The 17,275-nt window shown below is 41.9% G+C and overlaps 1 protein-coding gene across 1 annotated transcript in view; it reads right to left on the reverse strand.

Moving 5' to 3' along the window:
- Positions 1–2,956: 2,956 nt before the first annotated feature.
- KCNAB1 (potassium voltage-gated channel subfamily A regulatory beta subunit 1) overlaps positions 2,957–17,275 on the reverse strand; it is a 593,583-nt gene continuing 579,264 nt past the window's right edge. Inside the window, exons 13-14 of the mRNA XM_007943554.2 lie at positions 10,203–10,291; positions 2,957–3,046 (exon numbers count right to left, since the gene is read on the reverse strand). Of these exons, the coding sequence (XP_007941745.1) occupies positions 2,957–3,046; positions 10,203–10,291 (179 nt within the window). The remainder of the gene's footprint in view (positions 3,047–10,202; positions 10,292–17,275) is intronic.

Genomic DNA, 17,275 nt, shown 5'->3' on the forward strand with positions numbered 1-17,275 from the left:
CTGCAGTGGCCACACAGAGCTCACAGATTATGGGGTTTATTAGGGAAGCACCACAGGCTACAATTCAGGTTCAGGAAAAATGCTCAGTCTCTCTCCCAGCCCACCGTCCCTCAGCCAACAGTCTCTCACAGTCTCTTTCCAGCAGTGCTGGTCCCTCGGTGTCTCACTCAGCAATGGGTGTTGCTTGAGTCTCTTTCCCAGCAGCGCATGTCTCTTCCAGCAGCACATGTCTCTTTTGGCAGCATGTCTTCCTCAACCAGCAGTCAGAGCGAGTTCTGCCTCTAGGAGGCCTCCTTTTGAGCCCGGCAGGGTGGTCAAACTAGCCAATCATAGCATCAGAACTCTAAGCACCTGAGAGAAGTGGGTACCTCCCAGAACATTGTTTTGTGCCACGCCCAACAGAAATACTCCAGGTGGACACCTTCAGCAATCAGGAGCTCCTCAGTAGCTCATAGCAAATCCCACCTTGGAGTTTACAAAGACTTATGGCTAGAAAAGCCACACTAAGTAATTTACTACACCGCAGATATCATGCTTGGTAAGGTAGAGGGACAATGAAAGAGGGGATTGCCCTCAAGGAGGTGGAGTGACACGGTGGCGGAGGCGGTGGTGATGGGCTCAAGTGTAGCAAGAATCGTGGAGCTGGCTCAGGACTGGGCAGTGTTTCATTCTGCTGTGCACAGGGTCGCTATGAGTCAGAGATGACTCGATGGCACTTAACAACAACAACAACAACTGCCAGGCTACCCCTTCAGAATGATGTATTCTCTGCTTTTCAGAAAAGATGAGAGTGTGTGGAAATTTAACTGAAGGCTTTAATTGTGAAAATGCGTATCTTACCTAGTTATCTTTACTACGCAGATGATTTATATATTAAAAAAATGGCTGTTGCCACTGCTAAGCAATAAAGTTTGTATTTGGTTTCGATTTGTAGGTTCCTCTAAGTAGGCTGGAGAACCTTTAATGCAAGTATTTCTAAAACCCAGAAATTAAACCTTCAGTAGCTAATCATTTTCTCCATTAATAAGAGGGAAAAAAAAGTTGGATAGTGCTTTTTCATCACAGTGTTTTGATCACCACAATTTCTGTTGGGTATCATTCAGTGCAGCTCATCTTCCAACATAATTTTTATTTCAGTGATTCTTCCTACTTATTTTATGGTAATATATACATGTTTTATGCCTTATAATGAAAGTTCAGATGAAAACCCTGGTTGTGAGATTAAATGCACAAAATGCTTTTATTACTCCAAGCAAATCAATAGGTAAGATTGCAGTTCCAGATAGACAGCACCTCAGCTCGTTCATATATACATACTTCACTGATTGAATATACATTGAACAACTGAAAAATTATCCTTTTCTATCATTAATCTGATATTTGGGCAAAAAAACCCAAAATGAAACAAATGGTTTCCCTATTAGAATACAGGTAGAGATAATAAAAAACAAATTTGTTGATGTCACACTAATATTTTAAGATTTAAAACTTAACCATGAAATACATTTCTGGAAATGATGGCAGAAAAAAAGCATTTCAGCTGTAGTAAGTTTTGTATCTCCAAGTGATTTCTATTGGATGGGCTTGCTGGCCAAATAATTATATTAAGATTACGCATCCTCATTTTCTAAATAGAATTTACAGGACCAAAATTAAAAGTATGCTTTCTCCCTTACAGGTAGGAACATTTAGTACATTCTAACATGTCTCAAGTAGAATATTCAGAAGGGTAGGTAAGCCAGTAGTGGCAGGGCTAGATGGGTAGACCTCAGATTCTGAGTGCAACAAGGCTAAACCTCTTCAATCCATGCAAAGATCTCTCATGCATATAGTTTAGTACATAGAATGTGATTATAGAATCAGGAGGTTATTTAAAGTTTACTTTTCATTGGATAAGTTAATTCACCCAGCCTATGCTGAGGAGGAACATAGTGTTTTTCACAAAGCTTGTGATTCACTTTCATGTTAACTCCTCAAAAATGTCAAGCCTCATACTGTAAAATCCCAGTGCTAATTTTAAAAAACGAACATTTACTTTGTGGATATTTTACATGTTTACTTACAAAACTGAACGTGTGTATACTTTTAAAGCTCAAATATTTAAACTTGCAGGAGCTGTGCCTACAAGCCGTCAAAACTATAAAGCAAGTTTTAATATAGTGAAAAATGAACACTTCATTACACATACATTACTTTCCATTTTATTAACAGCTAAGTTTCCATAGCAGTGTAACCCTTCCATAAATTAACCATAGTCTCTCTAGTTAAAAGTTTGGGGTAGTCATCCTTTTACAGTGCCTCCATGTAACATGGTAGTATCGTTAGGCTCTTATAGACACCAGGATTCCTTCATTCGACACCTTGGATAAATTGCTATTCTTGGGGCTAATCAGCAGTGAATATTGAAAAATTGATGAAATACCTAGAAATTTTAGTATTGTTGAGTGACGAGTGAAACAAAACTACTCTTAACATGAATGTGAAAATAGAAAAACTTGTTTCTGCTTACTCTCCCAAGCAAAGACTTCTGAGCTAAGCTCTCTGACTCTGCTTCTGTTTTTGTTTATTATACCTCCACATTGCATCTGTGGCTTCTGTTCATTTGAAAAAATATATCTGTACAGCCGCCTTTAAGTTACCAGATGCTTGGAAGTAACGTATCTTTCTCCCCATATGCTTCCCATTGCATATAAGCATGAGGTGTACAGAGCAATGCAAAGATAGGTGACTCCAGTCCAAGATAAGAAAATAGAATGGATTTTCTTGTTGTGAGTTTTCAGATGTGCTCTTATTCAGGTGCACAGTGGTAGTGACAGCAGACACCTCAGAGAATCCGGGGACACTAGAGATTGAGCAGCAGGCTGCTAAGTGATTCAAAAGACTGGCTAGTAACACCAACCCCGTACCAGTGCAGACTGCTATTATACCCATGCAGCTCTTGGGGTCATGCATTGCCTTAGGATCTATAGTCCTTCTTGCTGTAGGGCTTGTTGCGCAAAATGTTATCAATCTCATTTACCACATGTGATGTCATCTTTGGGAGAACCTGAGAGCAGAAGAAGTACAAAGAATGTCATTAGTACTGTTTAGCATTTGTTTTTTGTGGTTAATATGAAGCAGGATTATCTGGATTTGGATATGTTTATAAACCATAAACTGGACTGTAAACTCCCCACCAGACTGTGTAAGATCCTTGAGGTTAGGTATCTTGATCTGTTTACCACTGTAACCCAGTGCCTGGAAGAGTGGTTGGCCCATGATAAGTTCTTATTAATTACTGAATGAATAAATGAAGGCATGAGGAATGAAGGCCATAGAAATATAGACTATCTAGAGTGCTGACATTCAATAAACATACAATATCAGCCACATACGTGATTTTACGTTTTCTAGTAAGCATATTAAAATATGTGAAATTAACTTTAAATACATTTTATCAAATCCAGTATATCCAAAATATTTCACAAGCAGTCAATATAGAAAATTATCCAAATAGATAATATATCCAAATATATATTCACTGTACAATTATATTTACAGCTTATCTCAGTTTAGGCTCACCCCCTTGAAATACTCAATAGACACATGTGGCTAGTGGCTACTGCACTGGATAGCAAGTATCTAGAGGTTAAGGAGAGATTCATTCTGACAGGTGGTCAGAACCCTGCTGAAAGGTGGGCTAAGGGTTTAACATGAATTCCAGGTAGATGGGATAGCACTGGAAGGTGGAAAGTCAGTGGAATGAAGTGATAAAAGTACAGAGTGAATGATGGTGTGGAGACGGTAGGGATAAGAGAAAGGGAAATTGGGGCAGAGTGTGGAAGGCCCTTAATGCCATTTTATGGAGTTGTGAGTTTATTTTTGTAGGCAGTGAGAGGACTTCTGAGGTGGAACTCCATCAGACACCTGGAGGTAGCATGAAGGATGAGTTGGAGGAGGTTGAAAGAGAACAAAGATGTTAGAATTTTATTGCATTGCAAGCCAGAGACAATAAGGGTCTTAACTACAATAGTGGTGGTGGGAAGGGAAAGAAGAATGGATCGGAGAGACATTTTGTAGGCTGCTGGTGGTTTCAAAACTGAAAGACTAGAAGGATGTTGATGTAGGTTATTGGGCTTGCAGGCCAAATGAGAAGTAATCTGGGGACTATGAAAGAACTTTGGAGTAGGATGTGTGAGTGTAAGGTACCTGTGGGATATCCATGCTGATTTCCAGGCAGCTGGAGATGCAGCTGTAGAGCTTTGGAGCATGGGGGCTGGAGTTGAAGATCTGAGTCATTTGCACAGACATACTAATTGAAGCTTTGGGAAGGATGAGATCATCCAGGGCTAGTATTGATTGTAAGAAGTGGGCCAAGGGCACAACATTACACAAGACAAGGGACAAAGGCAGACTTTCTTGCTGGAATAGTTGATGCTGTGTGGAGGCTGTTGTGAAATACAATTATGACAACCAGTTCTGAGGTTTCAGCCTCACCCTACCCTGCAAACATGTTGGCCAAGGTGACCTCGACTCCACTCAAGTGCTATCTTCAGAAGCCTTAGGGCTTGGCAGAAGATTAGAGTTGCTTAGTCTGGGAAACCTCTGGATCTGGGTAACATTTTCCTACTCAGCACTGCAGAGGGACTATGATTTCCCACCAGCTCTGAAGTCTCAGAGGGTGAAAACAGTTAGTGACCCAATTTCTAGACCCAGTTCTACAAGTGATACTTAGAAGTTTTGTGTCTAAAATATAGCTAGGTTAGCTGTGTGAGGAACAAAAGTTATTCATTACACAGAAAGAAATTTCAGATCAGAGATATTTAAACATAAAAAGTGAGACTATAAAAGTACTTGAATAAAACATGAATAATTCCTATCTACATATCCTGGACTGGGAGAGTCCTCTACGACAGACACAAAATTCAGGAACCATAGAAGACAAACACTAAATAGAAAACTGAAAAATACTTCCAACATACATGACAGTGGACTGATTTTCTCATTATAGAAAGATCTCTTAAAAAACAACAAGAAAATTCCTATCAACCTAGTAGAAAGTTGAATCAAGGACATGAACAAAAAGTTCTTGTATTTAAAAAAAGAATACAGCCAGTAAACACCTGAAAAGGTGCTCAGCTTTTCTCAAAGAAATGCAAGTTACAGCAACCGCAAACTAATTTTCATCAGTCAAATGGTGAAGTTCTATGTACTTTGATTCTGGGACAATGTGAGTGCAGGACATGCACACGCAAATGAATTCCAGGGTCAGGCCAATAATGTAGAGGAGTGAGATGGATGGGTGGAGACTGGCAGACAAGAGGTGCTTTGTTTAAAGGTGGTAGCTGCTAATAAACTCCAACCAGTTGTTAGCCTGTGGCCATTACAGCCCCAATACTGCAAGACTTAAATTTTAAAGAATAACTATAAACCCATAGGGGCTCTGGTAACATAGTGCCTAAGGCACTTGACTGCTAACCAGAAGGCTGGTGGTTCAAACCCACCAGCCACTCCTCGGAAGGAAGATGGGGCAATCTACTTCCGTAGTGATACTGCCTCGGAAACCCAAGGAAGGGTCGCTATGAGTCGGGTCCGACTTGACGGCAAACAACAACAACAACATAAACCCATAGTTTTATAAGAAATGGCCCAATTTCTTCATTAGATCAAGCAAACATTCCACAGGCTAGTAGTTTGCAACATTTGTGTTATGGTTACTGGAATAATTGGACTCGGGGAGGGCTGGCAAGCTTTGCTGGGGCTGGTGGACTACTGGGGAAGTGCTCACAGGATTGGCTCACTGTTCATCTGCGCCTTAGGATTTTACTAGGCTGAGGAAGTAGACACTTCAGGCAGAGAAGAACCACATGGTTCATGGTGGCTAGGGATGAAGATGGTGGGAAAGGAATGATGGGGGACATGAGCCTGGGAAGGTTGGGCCCAGGATGTGAAGGGCCTGACTACTCTGTTGAGGATCCTGGGCTTCTCAGGTTAAGTGATTGGAAGCCTCAAGAGTGTTAGGCTGAAAATAAATAAAGATGAGAATAAGAGTGGCAGGGAAACCAGATTATGGAAATGGAATAATCAGAATGGGAATAATGGGAATGGTCAGTCACATGTTGTGAAGAAGGTGACCAGTGTCACTGAACAACTTGTGTAGAAATTGTTGAATGGGAACCTAAACTGTAAACCTTCACCGAAAACACAACTATTATTTTAAAGAAAAGAGAAAGCTAGTGCGAGGGAGAGGAGGAGAAGAGAGGCAATTCTGTTCTTTTAGGTGGAAGCGAGGAGAATAGAATGAGCTCTGGTGGTGCAGTGGTTAAAGCATTCAGCTGCTAATCAAAAGGTTGATGGCTCCAACCCACTAGTTGCTCTGTGGGAAAAGATGAAGCAGTCTGCTTCCATAAAGATTTATAGCCTTGGAAGCCCTATGGGGGCAGTTTGACTCTGTCTTATAAGGTCTCTGAGTTGGAATCAACTCAATGGCAGTGGATTTGTTTTAGGGAACATAGGTAGCAGTGCAGGTGGGCTGCCTAGAGTGGTGGTTTCTCTTCTTCAGGCTCTCTCTCCTATTGACACTTTGATTTATAAACATCCCTTTCAATTATGCAAGCCCTTGGCACATTCCACCCTTGGAGCAGCTGCTTTCTGGAGCTCACTGTTAGTTTCCTTTCCTTACAACTGTTGGCATCCCATGCTTTCCATCCCCACCAATTCCACCAATTGGTTGCAGCCAATTCCACCCCCACAAGTCCACATCACCACATCAGGGGTCCCATTCACAGCTTGCCTAGGGCAGAGTCTTCAGTACTAGGCTGTGCGGAGGTAGGAGGATAAAAAGAGGAGGGGATGGTAAGCTCCTATGACAGTAGCCTGGGTGTTTGGATAACATCCCTTTTCTCTTTCCTTTGAGCATGAAAGTCCATCTTGGGACCAACCAGAGCCTTTGTGAGGGAGGAATGCTTTAGGAAGATGAAGATGACTAGCTCAGTTTTCTCCAAAATAGATCTCTTTTCATCTTCTTGAAGGCTACCTAGTATATTCCCACAGCTTTTAAAGCTCAGCCCAGGAGTTAATTCTTTATACCATCCTCAGTCAATATATATTCCCCCTGGGATGGAAGTGATTACCCTGAATGAGCCCTATGTGCCAGAGTAGGACTGTGCTCTGTAGGGTTTTCAATGGCTGCTGCTTTGGAAGTAGATCTCCAGGCCTTTCTTCTGAGGCACCTCTGGGTGAACTCAAACCTTCAACCTTTAGTTATTATTTTTGGGTGCCTTTGAGTCAATAGTAATCCCACGTGATAGAGTAGAACTGCTCCATAGGGTTTTCTAGGCTGTAATCATTATAGAAATAATTTTTTTTCTCCCTGCTGGGTGGGTTCAAACCAGTTCATTCAGTTCATCCTTCTTCTAAGAATCACCTGAGGATCTTGTTAAACTGTAGATTCTGATTTGGTATATCTGGGCTGGAAATGCACATTCTCAGTAGGAGGTTGCGCCAGAACAAACCACTTTGAAGCTCTGTCTGACACACATGGGGTTGCCACAGTCGGAATCAACTTGATGGCAGCTATTCAACTGGTGTTCATTTAATGCATACTTTTCACACTCTGAATTTCTTTTATAAGCTCATTTATTATGTCTCCCTAGGATGTAAGTTCCTTGAGGAACAATTGGACAGTATCTTGTTTCCTGTGGTATCCCCAGTACCTAACACATAGTAGGCTCTCAGAAAAGATCTGCTCAGTGAATTAATGGATAGATTTCTTAATCCACTCTTTCTCAGGTAGCCCATGAGCTCTGTGAGGGCAGAGTCCTGTTCTAACTCATCTCAGTACTCCCACTGCCTAGTATGATGCCAGGTATATTGGTAGAATTGAAATCATAGGATTGAATTTCAGTTCTGTGTGTACACACCATTCCCCTGTCTGTTCATCATCATTGTATATCCTTTGCCTTTCCCCAGAGCATAAGTGAAAATAAGAGAATGAATGTAGGGAAGGCATTCATAAGAGGGAGCATTCTCCATGCAGGACAAGGAATCCAGCCGAGTCCAGGAGGGAGAGTGATGCTGGGCAGGATTAGAAGCAGGAAACCAGTGGGGATTCCACTGCTGCCCAACATAAGACTGGGTGGTGGGGAAGGAGGTCTGCCCCATTTATCCCCAGAATACTCTGGACTATTTTTTAAAAAAGATATTTAAACATTTTACATTTCATCAATTTCCCCTCTCCCCCTCATCTATTTCCTTTGGGGAGAGGTAACAGGGCTGGTGTTGGTGCTGGTTTCAGGGGCAAGAGCACAGGAAGAAGCTATGAGACAGCTCTGCTTCCCAGTAAGCTAGAGGAAAACAAGAACCCTGACTCTTTCTGGAGGGATGATTGTGGCAAGAGTAGTGGGCATGCTTATGCTGGAGCCCTCAGTAGGGATGAGAGTGGGAAAGGCCAGGACTGAGATGACCTTTGGGGCAGGGGGTGATAACAACAGACAATTCCCACCCATCTTCTTAGCTAGAACTTCTAGGAACATCTCTCTCTCACTTCCCTCCTTCTGGCCAGTACAGGCTCCTCCTGACTACTGCTGCAGCACTCGTCCCATGCCCTGAACCTCTGGCAGTAATTGCAGGGGAAGACATGTAGATGAGCGCTTCTGACCTTGCTGCTAGGGAGACATGATTTTGAAAGTCCTAAAGAGACTTTGAACCTTTTCTCTTAAAGCATGACAAATATTCATTCATTCAACAAATACTTCTCTATATATGGCTATATAGTATGCTACCCAGTGCCATCAAGTGGATTCCAACTGATAGTAACCCTATAGGACAGATAGAATTGCCCCATGGTGTTTCCAAGGCTGTAAATCTTTGGAAGCAGACTGCCTCTTCTTTTCCCTAGGAGTGGCTAGTGGGTTCAAACAACCGAACTTTTGGTTAGCAGCAGAATGCTTTAACCACTGCACCACCAGAGGTCATATGCCACCAGAGCTCTTACACAGTATGCTAGAAACTAGAAAATCAGTGGAGAAGCAAGAGAGAAACACACAGCAGTCTGACCTCAGGGACCTTACAGTCTAGTTAGTAGGGAAAGAGATAATTATACTAAATTATCATAGTGCTGTGATGGAGAAAGGAGCTCTGGTGGCGTAGTGCCTAAGGCATCTGACTGCTAACCAGAAAGTTGGTGGTTTAGACCCACCAGCCACTCCTCGTAATACTGGAAAATCATCTTTAAAGATTTACTGCCTTGGAAACCCAAAGGGGGTCACTATGAGTCAGAATTGACTCGATGGCAGTGAGTTGGGTTTTTGGTTTAGTGACAGAGAAGAGGACACAGGGTGCTTTAAGAGCAGAGAGGAGGAAGTTCGTGTATTGTTGATTGTAACTGATGGCAACCTTGTGTGTCAGAGTAGAACTGTGCTCCATAGGGTTTCCAGTGGCTGACTTTTCAGAAGTAGATTGCCAGGCCTTTCTTCTGAGGTGCCTCTGATGAACTCAAACCTTTAACCTTTCTGTTAATATCAGAAACCAAACCAAACTCACTGCCATTGAGTCGGTCCAACTCATAGTGACTTCTTCTTGGGTTTCTGAGGCAGTATCTCTATGGAAGTAGATTGCCCAGTCTTCCTTTCAAGGAGTGGCTAGTGGGTTTGAACCACCAACTTTATGATTAGCAGTCAAATACCTTAAGCACCAGAACTCCCTTGTTTCCATCACCTGGGGACTTCTTGCCAACTTATAAGCTGGCAATAAATACTTGTGCAAAGAATAAACAAATAGTAAATGTATACTGTCCTATGGCTATTGCATTTCAAGCAGATAATTAAGCAGGCTTTTATGATCAGGTCACTGAACACAATTTCTAGGGGTAACATTGCTTGGGGCCTACAGAAACAAACTGTCTTGAGAAATGAGCTTTGGTAACATTGCCTTTTAATAAGCAGGGGATGTCCCTGAATTCCTGAATTCATGTACTGTAAAAGTTCTTTGGTTGCTTCTTATGCCTTTGACCCTCTTCTTCTCCAGCCTGCCCCTCCAACCCCCCATAGTAGTCTGTTCCTCATATTTGAGGCTTTGTATGAAGCCTCAGCTTGGAGGCAGTGACACACTGAAGGACAAAGGTTAGGAGAGGCAGGATATTGCCTGGAGACTTCTTCCAAAGCACCAGGCATTAGCAGACAAGAAAGTCCCTGGGGTTTGTTGGGAAGGGCTGTAGTACTTGCCTGAATGGCACCGAGGTTTTCAATGAGTTGCTCAGGAGTAGATGATCCCAGGAGCACAGAACTCACACCCTCGTTTCTCAGGCACCACGCTGGGAAGACAGAACGAACACTGGTCAGGATGTCAAAGCCCTTCTGATTATTGATTAGCTATAAACACCAGCTATGGCTATCTATGATTGTTAACAGCCAGAATTTAACTTTTTAGGGGTGCAATCGAGAGAGAGTGTACCCTAGGATTAAAAACCTCAGCAGCACCCCTTGCTGTGTAGAGGCTTTGATAGACTCTGCATTTGAACTGTGGGCTTAATCCTTGTTCCCAAGACTGGGGCATCCTTCCCAGCTACCCACCCAGGAACACATTCTCGTTCCTGAAAACACCTAACTCTGCTCTCTAGCAGACATCTTAATTCCAGTTTCCACCTGGGCCACAATCTTCTGACTCTGTTTTATTCACGTGCTCACTTCTTTCTTATCTGTAATGGGAGCCCTTGTAGATCTGGGTGTTTGGTTCCTTCGTTTCCATCCACGTGTCAGTCCTTAACCCGGGATCCATCTGATGCTTGATTATCTCACCAACCCTCAACACCCTCATTTTTCTCCTTCTTCAGCTTCTCTAGCAACTCCCCATCCATAGTGCATCTGTGTTTTCTGTTTCCTAATGAAGGCAGTTGAATGTGCTGGGAGAATCATGCCAGCCTGTGGTCTGGTGCCTCTCTGCATTCATGTGTCCATCCACCAAGGCTCTGAGCACAAACTGGCAAGCCTTTGTCTTGCTTTTGGTCACCTCCCTTCTCCTTGTCCTGAAATGAATGACCTTACAGCCTCCATCCTTGAACACTCTATTCAACCCCTGTTCCCTAACTCTCAGAAAACGACCTTGCCTCCTATTTTATGTAGAAAACTAAACCCACCAAGTGGAATATTCTACCTACAGTAGTATCTACATCCCCATCCTCTAGATTCTGAAGATGACATGTGCTGTTTCTGTCCAAGGCCAGACTCGACTTCTGCCCTGTGTCCATCTCCTCCTGCCTTTTCTTGGACTCCTTTCATCCATTATTTCCCTCTATCTCCTGGCATTTCAATCTCTTATTATCCTCTTTCTCTCTGTTAAGAAAACATGCTCAAATTTCTTCTATGCCAAAATAAGCTTTCTCTGACCCTTCACACCCACTTAGATCTTGTCCCAACCTTCTTCCCTTCTTAAACTTGTAAAAGATAGTTTAGATGTCCTTACTCCTCCTCCTCATATCCCAGTCACCTTTTTATTGTGTCCCTGAAGCCAAAGTCACCAGGAGCCGTCTTGTGGTTAAATACAGTGAACTTCTCAGTCCTTAGCTGGCAGGGACTAGATGTTTAGAGTTTCATAGATGCCATGCGTACTGGACATCCCCACTAGGTGTTCCACAGGCCTCCCCAGCTTCTCCTTATTACTAAACCTGCCCCTCTTTTAATCTCATTTGGTGGCATAACCAGCAATTTGGGAGTTATTCTAAAGGACTGTCCTTTTCTAATTCAACATTCTTTTTTAATTGCCAAATCTAGTTGATTATTCCCCTAACTATTTCTCTAGTGCAGAGCATCAGAATCAGCCTGCGAGACTTGTGAAAACATCAATCGTTGATTCAGAAAGTCTGGAGTGGGGCCTGATCATTGGCAGTTCTAACAAGCTCCCAGGTGATGCTAATTCCAAGCAAATGCTTTTGAAAAACAAACTTTATATAGGTATAATTTACCCATAAAATTTACCCATTTAAAGTGTACAATAATTTGTAGTAAACTTACTAAATCAACCATCACCATTTCCATCGTCCCTAGATCCCTCTGACTAGTTAAAGTTAATCTCCATTTCTACCCCAAACCTTGGACAAGCACTAATCTACTTTCTATCTCTAAGTTTGTTTTTCTCTGGACATATTATCTAAATGCATGCATACGGTAAGTAGTCTTTTGTATCTGGCTTCTTTGAGTTAGCATGATGTTTTCAAGATTCACCCATGTTGCAATATCTCTTTTTTAATTTCTTTTTAGTAATAATTATCAGTATTTCATTTCTTATTGTTGCTGAATAGCATTCCATGGTGCATATATGGGGACCACACTTGAGAATCACTGCTCTAGTTCTTCTCCATCTCTGACACCACTGCCCCCATTCAGACCCTCAACATCTCTCTCCTGAACAACTGGTCTTCTTACCTCTCGCGTGGATTATTCCCCTCAAATCCAGCTTTCATACCAAATCCAACAGTAACTGAAAAAAACAAACTCACTGCCATTGAGCCAATTTCAACTCATAGTGACCCTCTTTGGGTTTCCGAGGCAGTCAATCTTTACAGAAGTAGATTGTTCAGTCTTCCTTCCATGCAGTGGCTGGGGGGTTTGAAGCACCAACCTTCTGTAATGCCTTAGGTACTACACCACCAGAGCTCCTTAATCCAACAGTAGCCTCCCCAAACACAAGTCTGATTGTGTCACTTCCTTGCCTAAAAATTTCTCAGTGTGTCCACATAATTGTCTTATAAAATGAAGCTCTTATTCCTTACACTGGTAAATTTTCCCTTCTTACCCACTCTCCACCTTCATGTCTTGTCACTCCCTACCTAGAACTTTGTACTTCAGAAGCAATGAATTCTTTGGAGGACTTTCCTCCCCTGCTGTTTTTCTCCTTTGAGTCCTTTGTTCAAGCTGTTCCCTTTGCCCCATAACTATCTACTTAGCATTAGAGATTCCCTAGGGCTATTACCAAAAATCCAAAACCAAACACACTGCTGTCAAATTGGATCCAACTCATAGCGACCCCTCCTTGGGTTTCAGAGGTGTTATTACTATGGAAATAGATTGGCCAACCTTCCTTCCAAGGAGTGGCTGGTGGGTTTGAACTGCCAGCCTCTGGTTAGCAGTCAAATGCCTTAGGTACTATGCCACCAGAGCTCTCAGGGGTATTACCTTCTCCTAAAAATTTTCCCTTAACCCCAGGTTGGTTTGGGTATTATCCACTCTTTGCTCTCATAATTCCCTGTGCCCTTCTTTTGCCACATGTTCAATGTTTGCTACAAAATTCAATGTTTGCTACAACATTGAATTAAAATTATCTGCTGATTTTCCTGACTTGGCCTACCAGGCTGTGAACTATATCCTATTTGCAGCTGGATCTTTAGCACCCATCCTACTGTCTGGCATCTCTTGGTGTTGTTAGCTGCCGTTGAGTTGGTCCCTGACTCATGACGACCCCATGTATGATGAGTTGGGCCATTGTGATCCATCGGGTTTTCACTGGCTGGCTTTTGAAAGTAGATCTCCAGGCCTTTCCTCCTACCTCATGTCAGTCTGAAAGCTCCACTGAAACTTGTTCAGCAGCATAGTCTCCACTGACAGATGTGCCATGACTGCTCATGAGATGCCCTGGCTGGGAACCGAACGCTGGCTTCAGGCATAAAAAGTGAGAATTCCACCACTGAAGCATTGAACCACCACTGCCCCTCACATGGTAGGGGCATATTAAATATTTGTTAGTAAACATAGACATGAATGACTGATGAATGTCCCTGATCACCTCTTCGACCCTAGTTGTTCAAGGCCCTACTGTCCATTGATACTCTTAAGCTATCTGGACCTTTTATGGTGATCACTAAATTTTTCCACATGGACAAAATAATAGTCTATAAAGGCAACAGGCCTAGTGATCCAGGGCTCTGTTCCCTGCCCCCTGCATTATTTCCTACATTGCACTTGGAACTCTTTTTGACTCTAGTGGGATCTCTGAGGGTAAAGCAGGGCCCTGGACAAATTATCACCCATAAACTACGTAATGTCAGCAACAGCCGATTCCCCAGAAATGACTACTCACTCTGCAGACCTGGCCACCTACAGATTTTTCTAGATAATTAGCATCTCTAGCCAAGTGGTGAGGACACAGAGGGTCACCAGCAGGCACATCCAGAGTGCCAGTTCATGAGCAAGATGCAAATGCTGGCTCCTGTGCAGGTGTGTGACTTGGGGAGCTGGCATACAGCTGGGTTTAAGTAGTTTGTTTCTGGTCAGCCCCCTCACCCCACCCTTTACCCCTCCTTCTAGCAGATCAAAGGCAATATATCTGGAAATAATTTCCCTTTTGGTTCTGAGGGTTCTGTGGTTAAAAACAAAATCACTAGTTTATACAGAAAGGAAAACAGAGTGACAGAAAGAAAAGACATCTGGGGGCACAGACAGAAGAAAAAAAAGCATGTTTTCATTTTAACTGAGGCTCTGTAAGAAGCATCTTTCATGGATATCTAGTGTCCAGTGAAAGTCTAAATCTTGTAAAGATTTCCTCCCTAGAAAGAGAATGTTCTTTCATCCCATGCAGAACTAAATTCAGTACTCGCTTTCACATTACCACCTAAAGCCGTGTTTATGACTATGCAGAAGTGTGTTTCTGTATGTGCATATTGTTCTGACCACATGTCATGGCTAGGAGTGAACAGTGTCAAGTCTGTGTGTCTAGTTCTGCAAGAACATCATCATCAGAGCTAACAGTTACTGAGCACCTATCCTTTGCTTTACACATCTCATTTCCTTTACTTAAGAAGGCTCTGAGATATGTATTATGATACTCATTTTACAGTTTTTAAAATTAATCATCAAATTGTGGTGAAACAGTTAATATTTTTTACTGTGCTTCTTAAAGCTGTAATAGATGTTAGCTAATCACATTGAATATGTTCTTTGTTGCTTTCTTTCTTTTTTTTTTGGAAGAAAAGATTAAAGCAATACACACAGATATGCTTGAGTACATGGCGTTTTCTGCCTCTAATACTGCCTCCCATTATCATCTTCCTGGAACTGTAAACTGCACTATCCTCTCTCTACTTTCCAACCTCAGAGGGGTCATATCCAACACATATTCTATTCTATTATTTGCAGAAAAATCATCTTTAGGTTTTTATCACATTGTGTCTTTGGATCTGATCTGTGCCAGTTCCTGCTATGTTTTATTTCTTAGCAATTTTTTTTCTAGGATTTATACCTATTTATTATTATTATTATTATTGTGGTAATATATATAAAGTATTTGCCATTTTAACCATTTTTAACTCAGTGACATTAATTACATTCACCGTGTTCTACAACTACCACCACTATTCATTTGCAAATGCTTTTCATCACCCTAAATAGAAAATCAGTGCCTCTTTTGGAGCTCTGGTAGTATAGTGCCTAAGGCACTTGAGTGCTAACCAGAAGGCTGGCAGTTCAAACCCATCAGCCACTCCTCGGAAGGAAGGTTGGGCAATCTACTTTTGTGGTGATACTGCCTCAGCAACCTAAGGAGGGGTCACTATGAGTCGGGGCCGACTCGATGGCACATAACAACAAACAACATCCCATTTCGTTTCCCCACCCCGCAACACCACTCTCTGGTAGCCACTAACAAATTTGTTTCTATACATTTTCCCATTCTACATGTTTTATATAAGTAGGATCATAAAATATTTGCCCATTTGTGAGTGATTTATTTCACTCAGCATAATATTTTCAATGTCCATCCATGTTGTAGCATTTACCAGAACTTCATTTCTCTTTATGGCTAAATAATATGGTGTTGTATGGATATACCACATTTTGTTTATCTATTCATCTATTAATGGACACTTGGATGTTTCCACTTTTTGGCTATTGTGAGTAAAGTTGCAATGGACATTGGTATAAAAGTATTAGTTTGATCCCTGCTTTCAACTCTTCAACTCTTGGGGGTGTGTGTGTGTGTGTGTGTGTTTGTATATATGGAATTGGGAGCTCTGGTAGCATAGTGCCTAAGGCACTTGACTGCTAACCAGAAGACTGGCAGTTCAAACCCACCAGCCACTCCTCTGAAGGAAGATGGGGCAATCTACTTCTGTAGTGATACTGCGTCAGAAACCCAAGGAGGGTTACTATGAGTCGGGTCCGACTCAACAGCACATAACAACAACAAAACAACAATGCATGGAATTGCTGGGTCATATGGTTTCAATCCTACTTCCGTAGTGATACTGCCTCGGAAACCCAAGGAGGGGTCGCTATGAGTCGGGGTCAACTTGACGGCAAATAACAACAACAACAACAACATGGTTTCTAAGTTAAACATTCTATGTTTAACTTTTTTAGGAACTGCCAAACTATTTTCCACAGTGGCTACATCATTTTGGAGTCCCTGAGTTGTGCAAACAGTTAGAACATTAGTCTGCTAACCAAAAAGTTTAGGTTTGAGTCTACCCAGAGACACCTTAGGAGCTCTGGTGGCATTGTGCCTAAGTCAGTTGACTGCCAACCAGAAGGTGGCTGTTCTAACCCACCAGCCACTCCTCGGAAGGAAGGTTGGGCAACCTACTTCCATAGTGATACCATCTCAGAAATCCAAGGAGAGGTTGCTATGAGTCAGATTCGACTCAATGGCAGTGAGTTTGTTTTTTTGTTGTTCAGAGGCACCTTGGAAGAATGACCTGGCAATCTACTTCCATAAGATTGAAGCACAGCTCTACTCTAACGCACATAAGGTCACCATGAGTCTAAATTGACTTGATGGCAATTGTTTTTGTTTTCAGTTTATTCCTGTGTAAAGTGGAGATAATAGCACAAAATTTATTAACATATGTAAAATAGTATTAGTGATAGTATAGCCCTATAATCTTCATAGGGTTGCTTTGAGAATTAAAGGAAATAGACAATGTAAAGCCTTTAGCACAGAACCTGGCAAATATTCCCCAGCAAGTGGACTGAAGGTCTAAATGCTTCACTGTCCAGCACAGTAGCCTCTAGCCAAGTGTGGCCATTGAATGTGGGAGATGTGGCTAACCTAAATCAAGATATGCTGTAGGCATAAAATACATACTGGATTTTGAAGACTTTGTGTGAAAAAAAAAAAAATGCGAAATAGCTTATTAATAATTTTTGTATTTATTTTATGGTCAAATGTTAATATTTTGGATATATTGGGTTAAATAAAGTACATTATTAAAATTAATTCACTTGTTTCCTTTTTACTTTTTTTAAAAGAGGACCACTAGAAAATTAAATGGTATATACGTGGCTCCTGTGGTATTTCTTCTGGATGGTGC

The sequence above is a fragment of the Orycteropus afer genome, unplaced genomic scaffold (genome assembly GCF_000298275.1).
Source record: "Orycteropus afer afer isolate SDZICR_OR568_19922 unplaced genomic scaffold, OryAfe1.0 scaffold00109, whole genome shotgun sequence".
Classification (NCBI taxonomy): domain Eukaryota; kingdom Metazoa; phylum Chordata; class Mammalia; order Tubulidentata; family Orycteropodidae; genus Orycteropus; species Orycteropus afer.